The following is a 26,534-nucleotide window of genomic DNA, read 5'->3' on the forward strand; positions in this document are numbered from 1 at the left end:
GTCACTTGGCCAGATTCCAGGGACCAGCCTGATGTCTTGGAATGGATGGCTGCCACCAAACTGTGTCATTGCCATTGGTGGCTCGTTTTTTGGTTTTGGTTTTTGATTTGTTTCTTACTTTTGGAGAATGGTTTTCTATCCATCGAAATGACTGAGGGACTGACATCTCTGGATTTTTGGTTATTAGAGAAGGACAGTCAACTCAAACTACGCACACACACACACACACACACACACACACATACAAAGGGACAGATAGGTAGTAGATAGACAGGTAGGTAGGTAGGTAGGAAGGTAGATAGACAGGTAGATATAGACAGATACCAAAAAAAACCCAAAAACCCAAGATGAATTTGAATCAGATATGACTAGCCCATGAGGAACCCCAAACAACATCACTATAGAGCTTTCTTTCTGTCTCTTGGCTCTGATTGTTTCTTCTTGGCTTCCTTCTCCAGAGAGAATTTCTTCATGTGGTAGGCAAGAAGACTTTGCCTCCCAAGCTTAGCAGTGATGATGAAAAGGGCTCATCTTTTTGTTTTAAACCTGCCTATTGTATGTATGTATGTATGTATGTATTTTAATGTTTATTTATTTGAGAGAAAGAGAGCACACATGCACACGTGCAAGCAAGAGAGAGGCAGAGAAAGAATCCCAGGCTCCATGCTGCCAGTGCAGAGCCCAACGTGGGGCTCTATCCCATGAAAGACCATGACCTGAGCCAAAATCAAAAGTCGGACACCCAGTCAACTGGACCACCCACCCAGGCACCATAAGAGCTCATCTTACAGAAAGTTCTCAGAATGGGGGCACCTGGGTGGCCAGTCAGTTAAGACTCTGACTCTTGATTTCAGCTTAGGTCACGATCTCACGGTTGGTGAGATGGAGCCCTGCATACATCTCTGTGCTGACAGTGCGGAACCTGCTGGGGATTCTCTCTCTCTCTCTCTCTCTCTCTCTCTGCCCCTCCCCTGCACTTGCATGTGTGTGCGTGTGTACATTTTTTTCCTCTCTAAATAAATAAATAAACTTAAAAAAAAAAAGTTCCAGGATGGATTCTGATTGGCCCAGATTGAGTCGAGTGACAATTCCTTCATCCATCCTTGTGTCCGGGAGTGCACTCGCCTGGGCCTTGTGCCCATCCCCGTGGTGGAGATTGAGGTGTTGGTGGGGCAGGAGGACAGTGATTAACAGCTCAGCCAGGAGATAGGAGTGGGAAGGAAATCCCCAAGGCAAGCAGAAACTACCCTGCCACCCACTTTGGTCCATCTCAGCTCCAAGTAATGTGTTAGCCAAGTACATGTGTGTGGGAGGGGGAAGGGGGACGAGTGAGGTCATGACAGCTCATTGCTCATGCATTCATTAGCCATTGATCTTGAAGCCTACCTTCACACAGGCACTGTTCTGGGCTTTGGGGTCCAGCACTAAACAAAACAGATGGCCCCTGCCCTTGTGAAGCTTCTATTCTTGTGGGGAGAAGCCGTCAAGAAGATAAAATAAACAGAATACACACGTAGAACACCAGATGACACTAAGTGCCATAAGGAAATATAGAACAAGGAGGGAGGTTAGGGAGTGTGAGCGTGGGGCTGAGGTCACAGGTAGTGGTTGGGGAAGGCTCACCGGAGAAGCAAAGTTTGAGCAGAGTCCTGCAGAAGGGTGAAGGAGGGAGCCACGCAGAGACCTGGAAGAGCCTTCCAGAAGGAACGGAAGGGCTGAGGGGAAGGGTGCCGGCAGGCTCAAAGAACATGAGGCTAGTGTGACCAGAACAGAGTCCGGGAGGCAGCAACGGCAGAACCCGAGTCCGGTGTTAACTGGGCCCCCACTCACGGAGCGTCCTGGGCCACTGTGCCTGGGGGGAGAGCGAAAGCCACTGGAGGTCACAGGATGCGTCAAGGAATCCCATTTGTTCTCTGTGTTTTTCTCCCCTGTTGATTATACTTGAGACAGGGACAATATTTAGGTATTCATTCCTTTGCTCATTCATTCGTTCCTTTATTCAGCAGACATCCACTCAGTACCTACCACATGCCAGGTGCTGGGAGCCCAAAGGCGGGGAGCTCACCATCTAGTGGAAAGGAAAGAGAGGAAAGCACGGACATCAGTGTCACGTGATGCAGGAATGCACAAACAGCTCCAAGTGCCTTAGTCCCCTCCAGAAAGGGCAGCAGTACGCCTCCCATCCAGAGGCTCCAACTGGCTCCAAGCCCAGGATCTTGGGTCTCTCGGGCTGGTCCAGATATAGCTCCTCATAGTCCTGAAGCCTAGAGCCAAAGGATGCATTTACCCCTCGCCAACGTGCTTAGTAAGCAGTGTGGGTGGGAAAACAGGAGAACAGCTGCACACTTCCCCTTTAGAAGAGGGGAGAAGGGGAATAGCGTTCACTGGTCACCAATCCATGATGCATGCGCCATCTCTGGACTGTTCCAGCTAGGCTTGGGATGGGATGAAGTTCCTTGGCCCATGCTCCAGCTACCCGTGATCTGATTGAGGGTGGGGATATCTCTTCATGATCTTCCATGGCCATGTCTGGCATGGGGTGGGGAGCAAGGAGGGGTGATCTGGACTCCTAGATTTCTTTTCTGGGGTCCATACTGCTTTTTGTTGATTTCTATCTTCCCAGCCTCTTCCACAGTGTCTGCACGTACTAGACTTTCAGGAAATATTTGTTGATTTAGCACTAGCGGTATGCCCATAGGACACCACTGTGGATGCGCAGGGCAGGGGTCTCAGTCAGGCTGTGGAGCATCCAGGGGAGGGGCACATCGGGGATGACCCCTGGATGTGTTGCCTGGAGGACCAGGGGGTTCGCCCTGCCCCCTCTGCAAAAGGCAACGCAAGAGAAGCAGCAGCTTTGGTGATCAGTGAGGAATTTGTTTTGAGGTGTTGGGTTAGAGGTACCCATGGGACATTCAAAGGTCTGCAAGTCTCAAGATCAAAGAACAGGGCCACAGGAAATGAGCTGTGGGTGTGGGCGTGTAAACAGGGGGTTAGATACCAGGTAGAAGAGTTCTGGGTGGTGCCTGCCGGGTAAGGCCAGGGAGGCGCTGGATAGAGCAAACTAAAGCCCCGCAGAGGTCACGTCCTACCCTTCCTCAGTGTCTCCTCCACTTCGGCTGACTCAGAGCCAACTAATGTTTCAGCTCCCAGCCCCAGTGATGCTGGGTCAACGTGAAAGCAGAGCTAAGACCTCTGGGAGGGAGCAGGAACTGTGTTTCCACGGCACCCCTCTTCACAAGGTGGCTCACAAGTGAAGGGTCTAACCATGGAGGACAGTTGGAGCAGCAGAGGCTATGGATCTGCTGAGGGAGCAACAGGCATTTCTGGACATCTTTGAGGGTGTCTAGCTTAGTTTTGAGGCCCTGAAGGGACTAAGCCCTTTAAGGCAGGAAGGCAGCTGGCTGGGGGTGGGGGAAGCACCTCTTCCTTCTGGCACACGGGAGTGCTCAGTGGCGCTCTGCTCAATGAATGGGTGGCTGGATGAAGGAGTGAGTGAATTCAAGCGTTCTTAAATGAATGAATGATCAGATGGGCCTTGGAACTTGCAGAGGGGTGTCCCAGTGCCTGGTAGATGGGCCACTCTTAATCAATGTTTACTGGGCGATGGGTGAGTGTGGGATGAGGGCTCAGAGGTTTCCTGAGCCCGCAGAGTGGCCAGAAGTCCTAAATAAATAAACACGGTTATTTCCCACAGTTGACTTGCAGGATAATAAAGCGGCATCCTCTCCCTTCGGGAGCTTTCTGCACTTCTTCTTTTATTTTGCCTCAGCCATCAACTGGAGGCTGCTTGCCATTTTTCTGACCTGTGGTGGGAGGGATGCGGGGGACGAGTGGGGGGGAGGCAGAGTTAGCACCCCACCTTCTCTCAGGTGGGAAGGACCCAGAGCACCTCTTCTGTTCACTCTCAAAGTTGCACATCCTTCTAGCAATCCAAGACTCAAGTCAGAACAGTCTCCCCTGCCCTCTCCCTCCCTCCTTCCGTCTTTCCTGAAATGGATTTCCAGTCCAGGGGGGCTGTGCCACATCTGTCCAGTCCCTGGCATGGCGCCAACTCCGAATACCGCAGTGGCGCAGCTGTGGTCACCATCCTGAGCATGTGTGCGTAACGTGGGGCTGGGCCCAGTGGACACGAGGAAACCTCCCTCACTGGCTCTGCCCTTAGGGGGCTCAGGGACTGGCTCCCAGGACAGGATGCAGCTGGAGGCTGGAACCCTACAGGGCGGCAGCTTTGATGGAGATACTCCTGGAGCCTTCTGCGCTCCTGTGTCATGAGGCTGGGGGCTAGGCTCCCAGGGGGACACGGAGGCCCTGGGCCACTGTGGATGTGCTCCAGAATCACCCAACACCTCGCTCTCCTCTTCCCCAGGTCCGGCCGCCTTCCGGGGACCATCCCTCTAGAGCTAGACCTGTGACGGGGTCCTCATGCAGAGGGTCTATGTATGGGCGATCCTCACCCAGCTTCCTGCTGCCTCTGGGGGCCCACAGCTCCCACCCAGGCTGCCAGTCAGGCAGAAGGGTTGTAGTTGGGATGCCTCACGGTTGGTGATATTTCAAAGCACGCTGGGAAACATCCGGCCAGCAGCTTGGTTCAAATAATGAGATGTCAGGATCCATCTATCTATCCATTCATCTCAGATGTGTCCTTCCCCCAGGTCTTTCGTGGGGGGACTTTGGGACCACAGAGTGGGGTGTGGCTAAGAGGAGAGAGGCTGGGCCATGGCATCTGTCATCCATCACTCCCCAGCTCTTAGCACCTGTGAGCCAGCAGCTCTGACACAGGGCTACTCCAGCAGCACCGCACAAGTCCCCGAGAATATGCATCATTGTCTGCGTTTGCCTTCTAGCAGCTCTGGCACGAGCCTGGAGGGGCCTGCTTGTCCTCACGGGTAGTTCTCTGTGCAGCAGCTTGTCCGAGCTCTGGGCGTTTCACCGATTAGGCACTTCCTACATGCCGAGCCGGTGTCAGGCCCAAGTTCATCCATAGGAGGCCGCAGGCTGCTTGACAACCTCCAGCTTGTTTGGTGGTCCCCTCAGGACCCCTCATCTTGGGAGTCGCCTTCTCCAAATCCCCCAAAGAGCACTGGTCCAGAGAATGACCTTCAGGGTCAGAACAACCAGTTTGAATCCAGAACCTGTGATTTACTAACACTGACCTTGGGTTTAGAAAAAAAAAAATTGATTTCTTTTTCTTCCTAGAGCAGTTGTAGGTACACAAAATTGAGCAAAAAGTACAGAGAGTTCCCGTATGCTCCCTGTACACATGAGGGTACCGTTTTTTAACTTCTTGAGCCTCAGTTTCCTTATCTGTACAATGGGGGAAATAACCATCTCCTGCTCACAGAGTTGGGATAAGGCACAAATGAGGCAACGCAGTTAGCTCCTGCCTAGTAGTAAGTACTTTGCACACAGTGGCTGCTTTTTACTCCTGCCCGGGACCTCTCTGATGCTGACCTTTGTCTCAGGTGACAGGAACACCCTCCAGAGGCTTTGATGAGAAGGCGTACCTGGCAGCCAAACAGCTGAAGGCTGGAGAGGACCCTTACAGGCAGCATGCCTTCAACCAGCTAGAGAGTGACAAACTGAGCCCCGACCGGCCCATCCGGGACACCCGCCATTACAGGTAAGGCCTCCATTGTGCCAATGGAGAAAGAAAGGTGGAGGGAAGGGCCAACACCACTTAGCTTGCTTCCTTTTGGTCACATGGATTTGAGAAATGAGAAAGATTTTGGGCGCCTGGGTGGTTCAGTCAGTTAAGTGCCCCACTTCAGCTCAGGTCATGATCTCATGGCTCATGAGTTCAAGCCCCACATCAGGCTCTGTGCTGACAGCTCAGAGCCTGGAGCCTGCTTCAGATTCTGTGTCTCCTCTCTCTCCCCCTCCCCCGCTCGCACTCTGTGTCTCTCTCTCGCAAAAATAAATACGCATTTAAAAAAAAAAAAAAAAAAGGAATGTGAAAGATTCCCTCAGACACTCAGGAGACTCAGAAACCCAGTCTAGTTACTGAGACACTCAAACCCTCACCCTCAGTTGTTTCCCTGACTCTTCTGTTTCACTGACCTCCTGAGGGCCTGAGAAGGCCAAGGAAACTCAGCTGGGGCCGGGGAAGCCCTTCAGCACCTCAGTCCAGCGTCCCAGTGAGAGGGACCTGCCTGGGGGCCGCAGGGAGGACTGAGGGGGTGGCCGAGCCTGCTGGTGGTGCCTGAGGTGGAGAGGTGCCACCAACCGTGCCCACACTGTGCAAACAGTGCAGTTCTGTGCACTGCCCCATCAACATCCCTTCCCTTCTCCTCTGCCCGCCCTGCTGCCTCGGCTTCCACAGCAGTGGAAGCATTTCCCAGAAAAGCTTCCCAGCCTTGCTCTTGGTTCTGTCAGTATGGTAAGTGGGAGAGGCCCCAGAGCAGACCAAGGACGCCTTCCATGATGATTCTCGCTCTGATTCCACCTGGTGTGAGTGACCGACCTTGGGGAAGTCATCAAGCCCCCCTCCTTGGTTCAGGTCTTTGACGTGTCCTGTCTAGATTATAGTCACCACCTCCAGCGCCCTCTTCCTGCCCTCACCTATGGGAACAGTCTGAGCCCCTCCGCCCGAAGTGCAAGCCACCCCTGCTGACCCCGAGCCTCTGCTCCTTTTCCCCCTAGCACTTAACGCTCCTGCAGTCTGATACCCTCCTGCCCCTCTCCCTATCTATGCACACTCTGTTTCCTCCACCGGAACCCCCGCCCCCACCACCTGCACCTTCACGACTCCCCTCAGTGTCCTCTCCTCCGGGCAAGGCTCCTTGCCAACCCAGGCTGGTTTGGGGGCTTCCTCTGTACTCCATGCAGACAGGTCAGCAAGGGCCTGGTGGAGCTGACCACTCACGGGCCTGCAGTTTTAAGTGACCATCATGGGCTGGGCTGGACCTAGCTGTGTACCTAGGGCCGGCCTGGTCCTGATTTGAGGGTAGGTGAGGATGACGCGGACCAATGTTGCTTTTCCTTCTGAAGCGGCTGCTCCACAGCACAAAAGGTGTATGAAGTAAGGGTGCAGAAGGGGACAGGCTTCTAGCACCTTCCTTGTCGGTCATGGAGATGCGCCTGAAATCCAGTGGGCTTGCAGCCTGTCAGAGTGAGATGGATGTTGAGTTGGGGGGCGGGACCCAAACTGTCCTCCCTGTCCTGGAATCCCAGTGCTGCCAGCCTCCAGAAACTCACGCTGCCAAATAGGACAATAATCCTGCTACTTGGGGAGACCCCCACCCAGGTCCAGGGGCCAGCTCAGGTCTCAGAAGCTCTTTCTTGGTCCTGGTGCAGAGTCTACCTGCACTGTGGGGTCTACGAGGCCATGTCCACACGGCTCCACTTGGAGACCTTCCTTGGCAGCCCTGGCCGTGGCCAAGGCCTAGAGGTTCTGCAGACCCGAATCTCTGAACTGACCCAGGGTTAGCCTGGATCACCTCTGTCCTCCCTCCCACCAAGCCCCCAACCCCCACCTTCTCAGGTGTTCACGGAAGAACTTAAAGGAGGAGTTCCTCTTGGGACGACGCGTGTTTTAAAATGAGACTCTTCAAATCCAAGGCAGGGGTGGATTGGTGAGGTCAGCCTCCCCTCCTGCCCCAGGGCTGCTGCCCGCCCTCCCAGAAGCCCAAGGTGGATTGGGTGTGTGTGCATATGAGCGCACGCGTGTGTAGGGGGAGCAGCCAAGGTGCTGGCTTTCGCGCACTGGGGTGAGCCAAGCTCTTCTCCTGGCCCTCCAGACGGCAGCTTCGACTGGACTCCAAACCGTCAGGCTAGTTCCTAGCCCAGCCTCGATCTCCCTCAAGGGGAGCAGAGAGACCAGGCAGGGCAGACCTACTAGCATCACAAAGAAAACCCCACCAGCCCCAAACTCAAAACGTAGGCATGGAACAAACCTCTTCAGAAGCTCTTGGCTCCTGGGAGCCAGATTAATCCCCATCCTCATAGTTATAAATCCCAGAGAAATGCAGAGTGGAGAGGGTTGGAGGGGGTGGGTCGGGAGGGGGTCAAGTTCACCCCCCCAGATGGGGTACGGGGAGGTTGGCCACTTTCAGGTGAAGAATGGGCATCACTATCCAGGGTCTCTGCTTCCTGGGCACAGGATAGTTAGTGTTCACAGTGAGAGACCTGGCCCCCTAGAGGTCAGTGCCGGGCGGGCGGGCGGGGGGGCGGGGGGGGGGGGGGGGTGGGGGTGGGCTAAGCTGGGCACCCGGGAGGTGGCTACTTCTTCCAACACTCCCCAGCTCAGCAGGCCAAGCCCACCCCCAACCCCAAATCCACATGCCTCTGGGAGGTTGCACTTGGAAAGTCTGGCTTCTCAGGGGGGCAGGGGTGAGTCTCCCTACCCCTCCACCCCTCCTACTCCCCGCATTGCTTCTCAAGGAGAATTATTTTAAAGCCTCACAGGATTCCTCCCGGGGGGGTCCCAGGCTGGTGGAACTCCTGCCTGCCTGACCCAGTCCGCTCCGGCAGGGCAGGAAATGGGCCTGGGAATTCGACTATAAGCTGCTGTCAGTGGAATGAATGCTGGAATAAAAAAACAGTCACTGCCGAAATAGTCAGAGAGCAATTGTAATAAAGAAGAAGATTGCCATGAAAACCAACTGCCTTCCCGCCGGCCCCAGGAACACGAAGAAAAGCATTCGCAGTAGCAACAGGGCTGAAGGCTGGCAGGAATGGATTGTTTTAATTCCTTTTCCTGAGGAGGGGGAAGCCAATGCCTAAAAATGTGGGAGAAGGCGAGCCCAGAGCTGTGTGGGGAGGGAGCGGGGTGGCAGGAGCTGCTTATGGTGTCTTCTCAGAGGCTTCTGTTTGCTCCAGAGGTCCAGGGCTCGGGAGGAGGGAGGCTGCTCCCCGGCCGGGTGTCACCGGCCTGCTGTCAGTATTGGGCAGTAAGTAGCGGGAGTCACATGCGGGCAGAATGGGGGTGATTCCTCTCCAGATCCCACAAATGTCATGAGCCAGGAGAAAGAAGCGACAGGTGCCAGGCACAAAACAGAGGCTGTTCCCTCCTGTCCCCCATGTCTCTGTCTCTATCGGGCGGGGAGTTCTGTCTGCTGGCCCCAGGCTGGGGCCCAGAACAGTGCCTGCACATGGTGGGCCAGAGCCCTCATAAACGCTTCACTCCTAGGTCTTTGGCAAAGGTGACCGGGCCTGGGAAGGTGCCCCAACCTATGGCTCCAGGGTGGGCTGCGTGGGCACGGAGGAGCACTCCGTGGAGGGGCAGGCTCGCACCCTGGTTTTGGCTGGCCTTCCCAATCCCGCAGTGGTATTCCAGGGGGCAGCAGGCTGGACAGAGAGAAGCCTCAAGCCTGCCCTGAGGAGGCTCTCACAGTGCCCTCTGACGTCTGTGCTCCATTCTCAGTTGCCCCTCTGTGGCCTACTCCGCTGACCTGCCAGCCACCAGCGTCATCATCACCTTCCACAATGAGGCCCGCTCCACCCTCCTGCGCACGGTGAAGAGGTAATCCACCCCTTGGGACCCTCATCTCAGTAGTGCTGCTCCCCGAGGCCTCAGGGAGCGCTGCCAAGCCCCTGGCAGGGGGGCACGGGGGCAGGAGGGCACACTGGGACAAGGTGCTGGGCCAGGCAGCATGAAGACCGCGGCCACTGGGAGGGGGAGTCCAATCCTTCTGAGAGGCTGGGGCTGGGAGACCCCAGAAATCCAACTGATATCGGGATGCACAAACACAATGTCAGGTCCCCAGGACAAGGGCAAAAATTCTAGGGTCAGGGGCCGAGGGAGGCAGGGATGGACATGAAGCCTCAGGTGGATGAGTGGCAGGCCAGTAGGTGTCTGTCAACGATTCAGAGGGAGGTGCTCCTCTGTCCTCCTAAACTTGGTCCTGTGGTCCAGTACAACTCCTACTCACCCCATTTCTTTAATGAGAACAGGATGTGGAAAGGAATGCCCAGTGGTATTCCAGGGATTAAGGAAGCATGGGTTTCTTTTACCAGGGAGTGGAGGAAGAAGAAGGACGGTGGGAAGGAAAGCGGGAAAGGGCTTCCCTGGGAACATCCCTGCTAACCCATCGGGCCAGGAGACTCTAGGCAGGCAGACTCTAGGCAGGAGACTCTAGGCAGGCAGTTCGGGGTCCAGCTGTGTATTGCCCCCGGGCAGGGCTTGTTAAGCCTAAGCAGCCAGGGCAGCTACAGGTCCTGTCTACACTGGAGCAGTTACCATCAACTGTCCGGCACAGGTCCCGCAGGTGCAGGGGCGGCCGGGTCTCCGGAAAAGCCCGGAGAACACATTGTTCCTCAGCCGCTGCTCAGGGCCCAGAAGGTTTGCAAGCAGCTGCCGGTGGCCAGTGTGCTGGCCCCTGAGCTGGGTGGTGGGGGAGCTCTGTGGCAAAGAGAGGTAAATGGAAGGTGGCCCCTGAATCCAGGATCCTCTGTCCCCATCTTTCTAGTGTCCTGAACCGAACTCCAGCCGGCCTGATCCAGGAGATCATTTTAGTGGATGACTTCAGTTCAGATCGTAAGTTTCCACTTTCTGTTTTTCGCATCCCTCCAAACCCTCCTTCCCCCAGAATGTGGAGGCCAACTCTCCGGAGGTCATCCTGGACCTCACAGGCAGACCTCTGCCGCCGACCAGACCTTCAGTCTTTTCTGGGTGCCCTCCCTGACTCTGCTCCCAGGTGCCAAAGGAGGGGAAAGAGTGCTGTTTTGTTTTGTTCTGTGTTTATTTATTTAAGTCATCTCTACACCCAAAGTGGGGCTCAAACTCACCACCCCGAGAGGAAGGGTCTACGCTCTTCCAACTGAGCCAGCCAGGCATCCCAGAGTGGTGGTGTTTTTGGATGGGACACCCCAGAGATGACCTTTTTAACAACTGAAACAACACCAGTATAGCATCCTTTGTTATTACAACTGCCATATGCTGAGGATTGTCCCTTCAGTGTGGCTATGCTGGTGTTGGCCTTGCGCCCTACTAGTGCTCTCTGGCGCCCCCTGGGGGCAATCCCATTAGTACAGGCATTCCTCCGTCTGGCCTGGGAGTGGGGCACAGGGCGATCCTTTGGCCATTAGAGATGACTGTGCTCCTGCGTGCCTCTCCAGCCCCAGCCCCTTCCCTGGGCTCGCCATGGGACACCTTCTGGGCAGTTCCAGGGGCGACCGAACCCCTTAGGGCCTGATGCCCCTGTCTGAATGAGCTTGCTTCCTTTTCCTCACCTTCAGCTGAAGACTGTCTGCTCCTGACCAGGATCCCCAAGGTCAAGTGCCTACGCAACGATCGGCGGGAAGGTAAGTTCTTGAACCCGAGGTGTCATCGCAGACCTGTTTTGGTCTAGACCTCCGCCCCTCCCCACTCCCTTTTGGAGCCATGTCACGGTAAGCCAGCATGCGCCTGCCGCATTCTGGGTGGCCAGGAGCAAGGTCTGTGGAAAGACGCTTCTTTCCACAGCCACGGCATGACTGTAGGCGAGTTGCCCTACTTCTGGCTGCCTCGGTTGTCTCTTCTGAGAAATGGAGTCAATAATTGTACCCTTTCTGCCTTGCATGGCTGCTGTAAGGATTAAATGGGATAGGCCATGTGGAAATGCTTTGAGAAAATCAAAGGGCACTATCAAGCAGATGTAACCTCATTTCCAATCAAGAAGAGTTTTGGAGCATCGTCCACAGCACAGGATTGTACATGGCACTCTAGGAGGCACTTTATACTTCTTCTGAAGTATAAAATGTGGTCCCTGCCCTTGGAGAGCTTATTGTAAGGCCAAGGAGTCAGAATCTACCGCAGGGACAGGCTGGCCATGATTATGTGGGGGTAGAATGGAGCCCGCAGGACAGGGGAGGGACCGGGGAGTGGGCCTTGACTGGGTGAGGACGTTGTGAGACAGGGGAGCGGGACCGGGCAGGGGAGTCCGGGCTCGAGGACACTGCAGGCACCGACGTTGGTCTGGCACAGGTACACATGGGATACTAACAGCCCTTTTCCTGAGTCCTCCCCGCAGCAGACAACCATGTTGCCTGCCTGCGTTCTCACGTTCTCGCCTTCACTCCGCATAACAGCCCATTGTTTTGCACATAAGAAAATGGGGCTTAAGGAGGTTTAGGAATGCGCCCAGGGTAATGGGTAGAGGAACCAGAATTCCAACCTGGAGGAGGGACCCCACCCTTAACCTCCCTTACCTCCTCCCTGCCAGGGAGAATCTGGGCCTGGTCAGCAGGGGAAGTGGTGGGGTGAGGATAGATGGCAGAGGACCTTGGAAGCCAGAGAAAGGCATTTGGACTTGATAAGGCAGGTAGGAGGGAGCCACTAAAGGTTAGAGAGAGAGAGGTGAGAGGTGTGATTAAGAAAGAACTGTCAGTCTAAGGAGACCTTCTAACTGGCGTGGAAGAGGCCAGAGAGAGACTTCTAGCAAGCACAGGGCTGTAGGTACCTTTAGGCCTAGGAATATATTGTTTCCTGAGGGATTTGCCCAACACAGGTGTCAACTTTTGATTAAGCGCTTTCTAGCTTCCTGTGGGATGGAAGGAAGGGACAGATGGATATTTGCACATATTATGGATAATCAGACGGACAGGGGCAGAGTACAGGGCAGAGGTGTGGCCAGGGAAACCTCTCCAATCGGAGCTCTTAGAGTAAGGCCCTTCCGTCTTCACAGCTCACAGGGCACCAGTGGCTGCTCTGTCGGCAGGACCAGCCGGGCCCTTTCTCTCCTGACCAGGTCAGTCCCCAGCCCTGGCCAGGGAGCTGCCAGAAGTAAGGCCACTCTCTGACAGTTGGTGAACCATTGGCAAGACTGTCGGGGGCGGGATAGAAGCAGAGCAGAATCTAGCATGTGTAGGCATCCTAGGCACCAAGCACTCTTCCAGACGGGCAGGGATCAATTTGTCTGAAACTTCTAGATAAGACAACCAAGGCTCAGGGAGGTTAAATAACATGCTTAAGGTGAATGAAGGGGCTGCCACAGCAACTCTGGCCTGTCTTAGTCTAGAAGATTCTAGCCATGTCACACATGATGGTGCAACTGAAGGGGACTGCCCTGAGGTCCCTCGGGTTAGGGGGGAAAGGGTTTTGGTTTCTGGTTTTTCTTTGGATACTCAAACGCACTTTATTGCACTTGGCCTTTACTGAACTGACTGTATCATTGTGTTCCCAGAGTCCCAAACAGTGTCTGAGACATCGAGGGTGCTCAGAGAATGACCTTGAGTAACGATGGTTGACAGGTAGATGAGAGAAAGGAGAGTGAGGAAGGAAATAAACAAATACAAAGTAAACCTCAATCACAGTAACTCAGAGGAAGCCTTGACCCCTGAAGGGTGCAGAGCCCTGAGACTTTTGAGGGACGGGGGGAAAGCAAATCGGCCCAGTCCCAGTTACCAATCCCTGTCCATTCCCATTGCAGGGCTGATCCGGTCCCGAGTCCGTGGGGCAGATGTGGCCACAGCTGCTGTCCTCACCTTTCTGGACAGCCACTGTGAAGTGAATACCGAGTGGCTACAGCCTATGCTGCAACGGGTTAAAGAGGTGAGTCTGTCTGTCCCTACAGGATCTCTGTCCCTTGGGACGTGCCTGCCATGTTCTTGGCATGAGGACATGTGAATAGTCTTTGAAGTTGGACAGGCAGAGTACGGGCCTAAAGGGTCTGCCCCCTCCGGAGTGACTCCATGCTATGGAGCTTTCTCCTCTGAAAATGGGGGTAATTGTAATATTTGTCTCACGAGGTTGTTGTGAGAATTCATTTGGATGAGAGCTTGGGTGAGCTATAAAGCTCCTATTCCGAATGGTGTTGTTTTCCTCCTGGGGGAGGTGGGTCCTGTGCTGGGGCAGGGGGTATTTTCGGGTCAAGGCTGGGAAGCCTGAGAAGGAAGGAGAGGGGGATGGTGTCCTCAAGGAGAGATGAGGGAAGGGGGCCCTTACTACATGCCAGTTTTATGCTAGAAGGGCAAGGGTAGGAGAAATGGAGGATAGGATGAGGTGATTACAGATCAACCATAAAAAGACCACCCAACTTAAAAATGGGCAAAAGATTTGAATGGACATTTCTTCAAGGCAGATGCAAATGGCCAACAAGCACATGAGAAGATGCTAAAAAGAAAAGAAAAGAAAAGATGCTCAACATTATTAAGACTTGAGGGAAATGCAAGTCAAAACCCCAGTCAGATACCACTTGATACGTACAGGATGGCTGTAACCAAAGATGGACAGTAACAAGTGCTGGCAAGGATGTGGAGAAGTAGGAGCCTTTTCACTCATTGCTGGTGAGGATGTAGAATGGTGCAGCCACTTTGGAAAACAGTCTGGCAGTTCCTCAAAAGTTTAAACATGGAGTTACCACGTGACCCTTGCAGCTGCTGGGTGTATACCCAAGAGAGATGAAAACATACTCCACACAAAAACTTGTACAGGAGTGTTCAGAGCAGTATTATTCAGAGTAGCCAAACTGTGGAAACAGCCCAAAGTCTGCCAACTGATGAATGGGCAAACAAATGTGAGGCACCCATACAATAGATATTAGCCATAAAAAAGAATGAAGTCCTGATACATGCCACAATAAGGATAAAAACATTTCCCTAAGTGAGGGAAGCAGGTCACAAAAGGCCATGTATTATATGATTCCACTGATACGAAGTGTCTAGAATGAAACAAAGCCACAGAAATAGAAAGATTAGCGGTTGTCAGGGCGGGGAGAGGCGGTTGGGAAGTGACCGCTAACAGGTACAGGGGCTCTTGTCGGGGTGATGAAAATGTTCTGGAATTAGATAGGGGCGGTGGGTGCACAATGCTGTGAATATACTATAAGCCACCAAATTGTATACTTTAAAATGGTGAATTTTATCACATGTCAATTATGGCTAATCAAATTGTTATAAAAATGGGAATTAGATCTCAGGACAAAAAGGTCTCTAAAAAGGAGACGGCGAGGCCCCTGCAGGGCTCTGTGAGAAACCATGAGTGGTCTCCCCTGCTCCGCCGTCTCCCAGGCTTTTGTGGTCCTGAGATGGGATGTGAACTGAGGGGCAGAGCTGGGTTCCAAGTTGCGGACAAGAGGATTTTGAGGGTCCACGCAGAATGCGTGGAGAGAAGAGGCTCTGTTCTGTGTCCCTCCACGGAGGGAGAGAGAAGAGAAGGCTGATGGCAGCTGATAGTTTTGCACAGGGTATATGACATGATCCACCAACACCATTACCCACCCCCCCCAAAAAAAAAAACTTGGATAAAATTAACATTACCCACCAATGGAGGTGGATTTGTGTCTTGGGGGATGATGGGATCCTTGAAGTGGATGTGGCATAAGAGAGTGACACCCAGGTTGCACAAGGACCGCGGAGTCCCTGCCCTCAAGCTGCTGGTGGTCCGATTGGGAAGACTCAACACAAACGTGTACAGAGGTGGATGACAGTTAATAGAACCACAGTTCAAACCAGCAACAGAAGAGCCACGTCAGTGGCTCAGTGCCCCAGGAATTGTCTGGACTGTAATTGTGAAAACGGCTCAACAGAGGAAGAAATCTCCAGCCTGCAGCAATCAGGCAGGGCTTCATTGAGGAGGTGAGATCCCAGCAGGGCTCAACCTGGTGTGAGAAGAAGAGGCTGGGAGAGCACTGTGCCCAGGGAACCCAGGTGGGACCTTCCGGGAGCCTGGATGTGGTGCTGCAGGACAGGCTTCCAGGAACCTGACATGTCCTGCAGGAAGGGCTGGGTGCCCCACGCCTTGAAGAGCAGGCGGCTGGGCCTTTCTTCGCGGAGTCCCAGGCCTCACGCCATCTCTCGTTCCTTGCCTAGGACCACACCCGCGTGGTGAGCCCCATCATTGATGTCATCAGTCTGGACAATTTTGCCTACCTCGCTGCATCTGCGGATCTTCGCGGAGGTGGGTCTGGCCCCCTGGGGGGAGGAGCCGCAGGCTTGAAAGAGGCAGGTGAGGGCAACCTAAAGCCCTGGGTTTGGTGCTCTTCCTCCTGGTGTGCAGGAGCATCTCACTCCACCCCCTTACCTCCAGAAAATGGAAAGGGATAGTGTAGAGCCCCGAGGTTGGGGACAAAGCCCTCTGGCACAGTCAGTGATAGCTCCAAGCTAGTCTTTTGTCTTTCTCTCCCTGCAAACACTGACACATCCTTCCCCAATGCTGCCAGCCCTGGGACCATAGCCACAGGTCCTGGCAGAAGGCATGATTATGACAGTGTCTTGGGCGGGGAGGGGAGTCCTCAACCTTGCATGACTTCTAATACGTATAGCTGGAGGTGGTGTGGACACGGGCTGTCTAATACGGTAGCTATTAGCTCCATTTGGCTATTGAGCTCTTCAAATGTGACCAGTCTGAATTGAGATGTGCTGTAAGTGTAAAATACACACCAAGTTTCAAAGTCTTAGTACGAAAGAATGTAAAACATCTCCTCACGGGGCGCCTGGGTGGCTCAGTCCATTAAATGACTGATCCAACTCCCGCCCAGGTCATGATCTCACGGTTCATGGGTTCGAGCCCCACATAGGGCTCTGTGCTGACAGCTTGGAGCCTGGAGCCTGCTTCAGATTCTGTCTCCCTCTTTCTCTGCCCCTTCTCTCCTTGCTGTCTGTCTGTCTCTCTCTCTCTCAAAAATAAATAAACATTAAAACATTATTTTAATATATCCTCAGTGATTTTGTATATTGATTACATGTTGAAATGAAAACATTGGATATATTGCACTAAATATATTATCCAAATCAATTTCATATGTTCTTACTTTTGAATATGGCTACTAGAAAAATTTAAATTACGTATGTGGCTTGCATTTCTGGCTTGCATCTTATTTCCTTTGGACAGCTCTGGTCTAGACTTCAGAGCGGTGCTGTTCAATAGAATAGCCATATTTGGCTACCTAAACTTAAATTAATTAAAGTTAGGTAAAATTCAAATTTACTTCCTAAGTTGCACTAGCCACATTTCCAGAGCTCGGTAACCACGTGTGGCGACGGCTTACCATATTAAACAGTGCAGATTCAGAACATGACCATCATTGCAGAAAGTTCTATCGGACAGGCGGCACTAGACAATCTGTTGCTAGGAGCTAGTGGGTAGAGTGGTTTTCCTATTTGGGGCCCAGAGTTCCAAAAAAATGGATACAGCAGTTCCTTAGATCTTGGGAGTTGAGTGGAAGTCTGAAGGGAGCCAGGCATTTCTCCTTTAGGAAAATCACCTCAGGGCCTTTGCATTTGCTGTTCCCCCAGCTAGAATTCCCTTTCCCCAGATATCTCCATGAATCAGTCCTTTGTTCAGGTCAAATGTGACCTCATTAGGGAGTCTTTCCTGACTACCCTTACTAGAATAGCATAGATAACCTTTCTTTTTTTTTTTTTTTTTTTTTTTTACTTTTCTTTTTAGCACTTTCCCCCTTCGACTAGCAGATTATCCTTTTATTGATTTATCTTTGTAGTCTCTGTCTTTCCCAGTAGATTCAAACTCAATGAGGACAGGGGCCTGTCTCATTCTGAGTGAAGGAACGACTGCATGAATTGCCCAAGGCCCTCTATGAGCTGGGCTCTGATCAAGGGAGACACCAAGGGCTGGCAGAGCAAGGGAGCAGCCACCGCCAGCGGGCTCTGCCCAGAGCTCTGTCCTCACCCTGCTCTGTCCCTTAGGATTTGACTGGAGCCTGCATTTCAAGTGGGAGCAGATCCCTCTTGAGCAGAAGATTGCCAGGACCGACCCCACCAAGCCCATAAGGTCAGTGCAGCTTTGGGCTCTGCAGAGACTCCATCCTTCCCTGGGTTGAGGGCCTGGGAGGCTGCTGGGGGGCCGTTTAGTTGCTGGTGCTCCTGCGGGTGCATGATCTAAGTGCTGACTCGGTTCTGGGTCAGAGAGGACAGAGGCCAGGGAGCTGGCCAGATATCCTGCCCCTGTGACTCTGCAAGCAGGTGATTGCGGGGCAAGTGGCCCGGGGTTCTGGAACCATCTAGAAGGGCTTCCAGCTTCTCCAGCTCATGCGTTGCCTCTCTCCTCTCCTTGCTCCTAGGACGCCCGTCATAGCTGGGGGAATCTTCGTGATCGACAAGTCCTGGTTTAACCATTTGGGAAAGTATGATGCCCAGATGGACATCTGGGGGGGAGAGAATTTTGGTAAGTTGGAAAATAACAATAGCAAAAATAACAATAGATAACCCGCTCGAGCACTTTCTATGCACAAGGCCCTGTTCTAAACATGTATTAATGTGTTTCATCCTCACAACCTCACAACAATCTGAGGTCAGTACTATTTTATCTCCATTTTACTGATAAAGAAACTGAGAGAGAGGTTAAGTAATTTGTCCAGAGCCACACAACTAGCAGCCAGAGAGATTTAGGTGGATTCAGGGGGAGACTGTGGCCGCATGGCTAGACGTGTGTGAAAGAACATACAGACTTGTAGCCTGGACTGCAGCTTAAACACGCGGCAGCTTCTCTTCCAGAAGAGCCAGGCGGGGGCAGAGTGGACTTTGGTGGTCAAATGTAAGTAATGGGGTCAGATGGCCTGGGTACAAATACTGGCCCTACTACCTGTGAGCTGTTTGGCCCTGGACAAGTTAAAGCCTCCCTAAGTCTCTTTCCTCAAGAGGCCGGTATGAATACTAAATGAGAGATGAGTTAAAAATGTTTGGTGTGGGGGCGCCTGGGTGGCTCAGTCGGTTGAGTGACCGACTTTGGCTCAGGTCATGATCTCACGGTCCGTGGGTTCGAGCCCCGCGTCGGGCTCGGTGCTGACAGCTCAGAGGCTGGAGCCTGCTTCGGATTCTGTGTCTCCTTCTCTCTCTGCCCCTCCCCCACGCGTACTCTGTCTCTCTCAAAAATAAAGAAATGTAAAAAAAAAAAAAAAAAAGATTAAAAAAATGTATGGCATGGTGCTGGCAGCCATTATCATTACTTTTGGGGCCATGGGAGCCCTCTCGCTCCAGCAGGAAAGGCAGGAGCCCAGCAAACCCCCAGGGTCACCCGTGAGGTTCAGTTAGATAAAGGCCCGGTACAGATGGAACACCCAACATGGGTAATTCAAGGGGGGTTACTAAAAAGTCAGTTCACACAGCACAGGCAAGATACAGACAGCCGCAGGGACAGTACTGGGCTGGGCTGGTGGCTGCTATGAAGTGTAGCCACCCTAGGTCTGAAAGTCAGGGAGGGAGTGCCCTCTGACAGGAGCTGTGGTCTTGGGCACCTGTAGCCAGCCCACAGCACCGAGGTAGAGGGTGTGGGGGGATGAACACCCACCCTCACTCTCCCCTCTCCTCGCTCTGACCGACCCTGCCAGCCCACAAGATGGGAGCCTGGTGGTGCGGCCCACGCGGCAGGGAGTGGGGTGAAGGATGGGGAGTGAGTGCTCGGGGGTTTCCAGTTCTTGCTCCCGTGGTGACCCAGTCCTTTGCAGAGCCCTCTGTTTCCTTCTTCATCCTGCCCAGGTTTCTTGCAAAGTAAATACTGGCTGGTGGTATTGCACCCATTTGCCAGGTGGGAAAACTGAGGTGGACGCCACCTTCCAGATTTTAGTCAGGATGCTCCACGTCTGACGGGGGTATGGAGTGCCTCTACCAGAGCCCTTTAAATGTGAGGTGTGATCAAAGCAAATGCTGGGTTTCTGAGAGGTGAGGAGGGAGTCTTTCTTCGCTCTCCCTGGTCAGGACACGGATGAGCAGCGGGGCTTACAACAGGCCTGATCCCAACTCAAAACCAACTGGAGTGGAAACAGGCGTGGAATGTTCTCCCCTTTGTAACTTACTCTTGGAAACCGTTTCCAGACAGGCCTTTAGAGGAGTAAATTCTGGGAACTAGGGTGCGTTGACCCTTCCGTTCTGACCTCCTTTGCACATGTTTTTGGCTCAAGTGGCCTCCTGTGTGTTCCTGGGAGCTTTGGCAAAGCCAGTTTCCTGCAAAGACTCTGAGGACTAGGAAACTAATGGTCTCTTCTGCATCCAGGAGCCTTTTTCTTTTGTCTTTTTTTTCTTTTTTTTTAAGGCTGGTGATTGACAGAGAAACAAGTGACTGATCAAATAGCTAACTTCAAACTCTGCCTGAGGCAAGGGCTCAGTGGTTGGGGAACTTGAAAGGTGAACCACAGAGTGTTTCTGGGAAGGGTTTTGTTTCTTAGAAGAAATTCAAAGAAATTTCTAGGCTAGCCATGGTGCTCAGATGTTCAGCTGCTGGGAGCAGTTTTGAGCCAGGAGAGGCCTGCCACTGGTGGGTTTGGGCCTTTCGTTTTATTCCTTTGTTGAAGGAAGGGAAATGTCCAAACTGAGACTCATTCCCGCGTCCCCTCAGAGAGCCAAACTCAGAGCCCAGAGGCCACCGTAAGGGCAGGCGACAAACATGAAAACCTTGGGATTCCCATCAGAGAGCCTTTCATTATTTTTTCTTTTTTTTTTAATATGAAATTTATTGTCAAACTGGTTTCCATACAACACCCAGTGCTCATCCCAACAGGTGCCCTCCTCAATGCCCATCACCCACTCTCCCTCCCTCCCACCCCCCATCAACCCTCAGTGTATTCTCAGTTAGAGATCCTTTTATTTTTTTTATTTATTTTTTTTAACGTTTATTCATTTTAGACACAGAGAGAGACAGAGCATGAATGAGGGAAGGTCAGAGAGAGAGGGAGACACAGAATCTGAAACAGGCTCCAGGCTCTGAGCTCTCAGCACAGAGCCCGATGCGGGGCTCGAACTCACGGACCGCGAGGTCATGACCTGAGCCAAAGTCAGTCTCCCAACCGAATGAGCCACCTAGAGATCCTTTTAAAAGACAGTCCCATCAAGCCAGTCCCCTGCTCCTCTCCTGGTGACCCTGCAAGGACTCCCTCAACACTGACAGCAAAACCCAAAGTCCTCGTGCCTTGGGTCCTTCCCCCACAGCACACTACCAGCTCTGCCCACATCTCCTGCCTCTCTCACCCGGCCTCACTCCACTCCAGCAGCTAGCCCCACCAGGCCTCTTTGCCACCACCTGCAACTTGCCATGCCTGGGACTTGCCGCCTACTCTAGCCTCTACTTCTTTTCCCTTGCTGGTCCCTCTGCCTGGAATGCTTGTCCCCTATAAAAGTCACACGACTGGCTTCCTCACCTCCTTCAGGACTTAGCTCAAATGTCCCCTTCTGAGTGATAACTTCCCAGTCAGTCTAATTAAAACTGTAGCCCCCCCCCCCCAACAGCTCCCCCTTCTTCAGCCCCACCTGCTTCCTTTGTCTCCATTGTACTTACTACCGCCAGATAGACTACGTATTTTATCCATTTTCTGGTCTACTTGTCGTTTTCTTTCTTATTTTAGTGAGTCCCTGTCTCCTACCCGTCAGTGTAAGGATTCTAGAACAGCATACAACACATAATGAACAGGTGCCCGATAAAATTTTACTGAATGAACGAAAGAATCTGGTTCAAACAGTGCAGCTTGCTGGACAAAATGTGAACTTGACATTGTAATTCTGCAGCAGAGTGTTTGGGTGATCTTGGAGAGGTTAAGATGTTTGAACTTCCCAGTCCTGATTAGGAACATGAGGATAGGGGTGCCTGGATGGCTCAGTTGGTAGAGCATGTGACTCTGGATCTCAGGGTCGTGAGTTCAAGCCCCACGTTGGGTATGGAGCCTACTTAAAAAGAATAAATAAATTTACAAAAATAAAACAAACAAAAAGCCCATGGGGATAATAATACTAGCTTCATCTGCTTGCTGTGAGAATTAGACCTGGCATGGCACATAGCAAGTGCTCAGTAAATGGGTGATGCTTACTGTTCGTTACTGCCATTGTGGATAATGACAATAACGGCATGGACAGTATGGCCTGGTGGGATGAAGTGACTTAACTAGCATAACCAAGCTAGTCTGGCAGAAATGGAACTAGAAAGTAGCTCCTCTGTCCCCCAGGTCTGCCCCTAGTTCTAAATCTCAGTTGTTGAACCAGTTGCAAAGCTCATCCTGGGAGAAGGGACACAAGCCCGGCAGTCTGCAGGCCTACCTAGGAAGCCCATTAGCATACCCAACCATGAGCATGGGTCCGGATATGCCACATGTCCAGTCCTCGCCCCTGGCCTGTGTCTGGAAGCTGCCTGCTGCACACAGTCTAGCCAGAGCTGGGTGTTAGTCGCAGCGAGGGGGCTTGGGCCCTGACCATCTGTGCCAGGTGAGAACCCCCAGACCTGGCCAGGGACCAGTGTCTGTATGGCCAGCTGGGGAGTGGGAGATGGACCAAGGCTAGAGCTCATGAGAAAACGGTCTTCCTTTTTTTCAATTAAAAACAAACAAACAAAAGAGGATTATGTATTTTCTGGGACAGGAAAGAGGTGTTTTAATGTCACAGGGTGCCCCCCTGCAGGGTTAATATGAAAGAGCAATCAGAAGAGATGATGTGAGGTCCAGCAAGCTGCCAAGATGGGTCCTTGCCAGAAGTGACGACTGTTGAGTGTAGAGTAGAGTAGGCAGGGGCGCCTCAGTGGCTCAGTCGGTTAAGCGTCCGACTTCAGCTCAGGTCATGATCTCACTGTTGGTGGGTTCAAGCCCCGCGTCAGGCTCTGTGCTGACAGCTCAGAGCCTGGAGCCTGCTTCCGGTTCTGTATCTCCCTCTCTCTCTGCCCCTCCCCCATTCACACTCTGTCTCTCTGCGTCTCTTGAAACTAAAATAAATGTTAAAAAAAAAAAAATTGAGAATAGAGCAGGCAGCTTGTGCTGTTCCCTTCCGGGAAGCTGAATGGCCACCTTCTTGCATCTCTCAGCACTAAGAAGAACCACAGTCACCGGCAGAAGCTCATTCAGCATCCCAACCACTATCAAACAGAAGTGTGTCTCAAGAGGGCCAGTGGTAGCCTGTGCATGGAGACCACCTGCGCCAAGAGGGAGGTCCGGGGCCAGAAAGAGTGGCCCGTGGCCTGATTGGTGGTGGGTTTCCCAGCTTCATGGGTGTCTAGGACTGACTGACTTTCTGACTGTGTCTAGAAATGCATTCTTCCTTAGCAATGTCTGCATGGGGCTTTATAGTCAGAGGCTGGAAATGATGCTGCATTTGATTCGGTTTTCCTTCTGCTCATGGTCTTGGTGTTCCTTCAAAGCTTTCCCACCTGGGCACCTGGGTGGCTCAGTCCATTGAGCCTCCAACTCTTGATTTCAGCTTGGGTCATGATCCCGGGGTCATGGGATCGAGCCCTGCGTTGGGCTTCGCCCTGAATGTGGAGCCTGCTTAGGATTCTGTCTCTCTCTCTCTCTCTCTCTCTCTCTGTCTCAAAAAAAATAAAACAAAACAAAAAACCTTTCCTCTCCTAGGGTTCGGATACGGGCAGTGTGTATGGGGAGCATGTAGGGAGGGTGTGTATGTGTGGTAGGTATGGAGGAGACGTGTGTGGAGGGTGTGTGTTTGCAGTGTGTGTGTGGAGGGGGGAATGTGGGTCAAAGGGGTGTATATGGAGGGTATGTGTGTGTGTGGTGTGGGTAGAGGGGGTGTGTGTGGAGGGGCGTGTGTGTGCTGGGGGGGCGGGGGTATGTACATGCACGGAGCGAGCAGTCAGGAACATGTTCAAGGTTGGGCATACCCCATGTACATGGCCCCAGGAACCCTGAGCCCAGCACATGCCTTCAAAGAGACACCAAAGGCAAGGGAGACTAGCTCCTCCCCGCCTTCACTCAGTGGGGACCTGCCAAGGGCTCTTCCCTCCTGACGGCTGCCATTTCCTGCAGAGCTCTCCTTCAGGGTGTGGATGTGCGGTGGGAGCTTGGAGATCGTGCCCTGCAGCCGGGTGGGCCACGTCTTCAGGAAACGGCACCCCTACAACTTCCCTGAGGGCAATGCCCTCACCTACATCAGGTAGGTCACAGTGCAAAGGGCACCAGGCTAGGAGCTAAGACACCTGGCTTCTAGACCCCAGCCCAGTCAGTTACTCCTGTGACTCTGGGCAGCCACCCCACCTCTCTGGGCCTCAGTTTCCCCATCTGTTCCCTCCAATTCTGGGATTCCAGGTACTTTCAAGGGTGGAAGGATGAAACCGAGTGTGGACGCCAGGCCTCCCTTGTCTTGACTCTCTTTGCCCGGGAGTATATTGGAAAACTGGCCCAATGCCTACCTGGGAGCTGCCCTCCACTCACTGGGCCCCAAGTTCTGGTCATGGATGCCATGTCCTGACCCTGACTTGGTCAGCATCTGCCCACCCATGTCCCCAGCCCCAGGATGTACTTGGTCTTGAGGGGGAGTGGGCAAGGTCCTAGAGACCAGCCATCGCCCGCTCTCCTGGAGGAGGTGGAAGGGGAGGCGGGGAAGAGTGTCATGAGCACCCCCTTTGAGGACAGTTTTTTGGCTTGTCAGGCCCGTGCTCCCTTGTTTGTAGCAGTGGCTCCCCAGTCTAGCTAACCGAATGGCTTAATATTTCGGTTTGCTTCTCCCCCACCCCTTTTTGCGTTGTCTCTATAATGATAAAAGTAACACGTGTTCACCGTAAAATGCAAGGTATTATATATACATATCTGTCCACACATGTGCTTTTACTCTTTACGTCACATGTGGAGAAAAAAGCAAAAGTCCCTTTTACCCAGTCTGACTCCTATCCCCCTTGGCTCTCTCGAAGTAACTACTGGGTATAGATTTCTGGTCTCTCATTTCGGCCCTTTGACTCATTTTCATGCACGTACTTTAGGTGGAGGGAAGCACACATACCACAACTTTGTGTTTTACGTACATAGGGTCAAGTTGTGTGTTCTTTCTGCAATGTGCTTTCCTGCTGCTCACACTAAATTCTAGACATCCTTCCATGGCACGTATTCCATCCTGGAGAAGTAGGGGTCATTATGCTCCTATTGGTGGGCATTTAGGTTGTCACCCATGTCTTACTAAACAAATATTTGGTACATGTCCTTTTGCCCCCATGTAGGTATTTTGGCAGAACAGATGCCTCAAGTGGAGTGTCAGAGAGCATACAGACACGAGCTGATGGACGTTGACAGATTACATAGTCATTTATACCATCAGTATTATTTCATGCACACTTCTGAGATCCTCAACACCCTGTGCTGCGCAGAGCTGATCTTGATCCTAACTCTGTGACCACCCTGGTGACTTCATTTTGCTCCTTCCTCCCCTTTTAGGAATACCAAGCGCACTGCAGAGGTGTGGATGGATGAATACAAGCAGTATTACTATGAGGCCCGGCCCTCGGCCATTGGAAAGGCCTTTGGCAGGTGGGCCCCCTCGACCAGCCCCGTTTGCCTCCCTCCGCCCACGTTAGCACAGCCATAGCAAAACACAAACCGTGGACGCCAGGGAAGAACTCACTGTCTCCTCGGCAACTGAGCCCCTCCCCACTGGGCTCTTGGGAGTCGGGGGATATGGTAGGATATGCAATGTGAGATAGGACTGGGTTCTTGAGGAGCATGCAGCCTCTTGGGGAGAAATAAGCAGAGAGGGCTCGCTTACGAAGAGCTGCCCGTTCACAAGCTGCCTGCAGGAAAAAGGACATCTGTGGGAGTACTTAGTGCCCTGCCCGACTGTCTGCGGAAAACACTTGGGGTTTTGCCGCCACCCCCCGCCGTTAGCCTGTTTTCCTGTCCTGGACTCGTGTGACTACCGTCTAGTTAAGCATTTTCAAAATGTAGATTGGTTATAAAATCGATTTCGTGGGTCGTGACAGTCATTTAAAAAAAAATGATAGACCTAGAACACTATAGATTAGTACAGAGCAGACTAGCAAATAGCACTTGATTGCAGTTAAGGCTAAGTATTGTTCGGCGAAATTTATTTCAGTTATATGCGCGTGTGTGTTTAGCCGTATTTGCACATGGGAATACTCGATCACAGTGTAAGATGTATTTATTTCTTACTTAAGGTTGTGGTCAGAAGGCTGAAAACATCAGCAATCATCACTGAATCTTCTTGCCTCTGTTTACGCATACCTAGCCCTTTAAAAAAGAAAAGCTGTGTCACTATTTCTGTTAGTGGCGAACTGACGTTTACTAACTACCCTGTGGTAGGCTCTTGTGCCCTCTTAATTCATTTGATTCTCCGAAAACTTTCCGAGATAGGTAGTCATGTCCCCAGTTTACCAGGGAAGAAACCGAGGCTCGGAGAGGCAGTGAAGGTCATCTGTCAGTGGCCATTCTGGTCTGTGAAGCTGAGGAAGCTGGGGAGATCAAACTGTGGATCCATGGGCACATCGGAGGGTTCTTATTTGCCAAAATTCCCCAAAGATGTTTAAAGCGTGCTTGTCTTATTTGACCCTTTCTGCTAAAACTGGAATGCAGGAAAGGAAAGCTTGGAGTTCACTGAGGCTCTGCTCTCTGTGAAAATAAGGACTAGGGAGGGGGCACCTGGTGGCTCAGTCACTTAGGCATCTGATTCTTGATCTCGGCTTGGGTCATGATCTCACAGTTCATGAGATTGAGTCCTGCATCAGGCTCAGAGCTGTTAGATTCTCTCTCTGAGCCGGGATTCTCTCTCCTTCTCTCTCTCTCTGCCCCTTCCCTGCTCATGCACTCTCTCAAAGTAAATACATTAATAAACTTAAAAAAAAAACCCAAAGGACTAGGGAGTGCTGAGGTGTCGAGGAGTGAGAAGCCAGGGAAAAGCAGCACCCTCCGTGGGCTGCCCTGATCCTGCAAAGTGAGTGGGAATTTGAGGAAAGA

General features: G+C 52.4%; 1 protein-coding gene and 1 non-coding gene across 3 annotated transcripts in view; both read left to right on the forward strand.

The window, feature by feature from the left end:
• GALNT16 (polypeptide N-acetylgalactosaminyltransferase 16) overlaps positions 1–26,534 on the forward strand; it is a 93,284-nt gene that overhangs the window by 54,665 nt on the left and 12,085 nt on the right. For both annotated transcript variants that reach the window (XM_040477522.1, XM_040477521.1), the window contains exons 2-11: positions 5,463–5,620; positions 9,362–9,460; positions 10,407–10,474; positions 11,176–11,241; positions 13,347–13,468; positions 15,727–15,814; positions 17,563–17,647; positions 17,937–18,040; positions 23,604–23,730; positions 25,002–25,094. In XM_040477522.1, the coding sequence (XP_040333456.1) occupies positions 5,463–5,620; positions 9,362–9,460; positions 10,407–10,474; positions 11,176–11,241; positions 13,347–13,468; positions 15,727–15,814; positions 17,563–17,647; positions 17,937–18,040; positions 23,604–23,730; positions 25,002–25,094 (1,010 nt within the window). The remainder of the gene's footprint in view (positions 1–5,462; positions 5,621–9,361; positions 9,461–10,406; positions 10,475–11,175; positions 11,242–13,346; positions 13,469–15,726; positions 15,815–17,562; positions 17,648–17,936; positions 18,041–23,603; positions 23,731–25,001; positions 25,095–26,534) is intronic.
• Positions 21,447–21,519, forward strand: TRNAQ-CUG (transfer RNA glutamine (anticodon CUG)). The gene has a single exon. It is a non-coding gene; the product is annotated as a tRNA-Gln (tRNA).

The sequence above is a fragment of the Herpailurus yagouaroundi genome, unplaced genomic scaffold (assembly GCF_014898765.1).
Source record: "Herpailurus yagouaroundi ecotype Mexico unplaced genomic scaffold, PumYag 141, whole genome shotgun sequence".
Taxonomy (NCBI): Eukaryota; Metazoa; Chordata; class Mammalia; order Carnivora; family Felidae; genus Herpailurus; species Herpailurus yagouaroundi.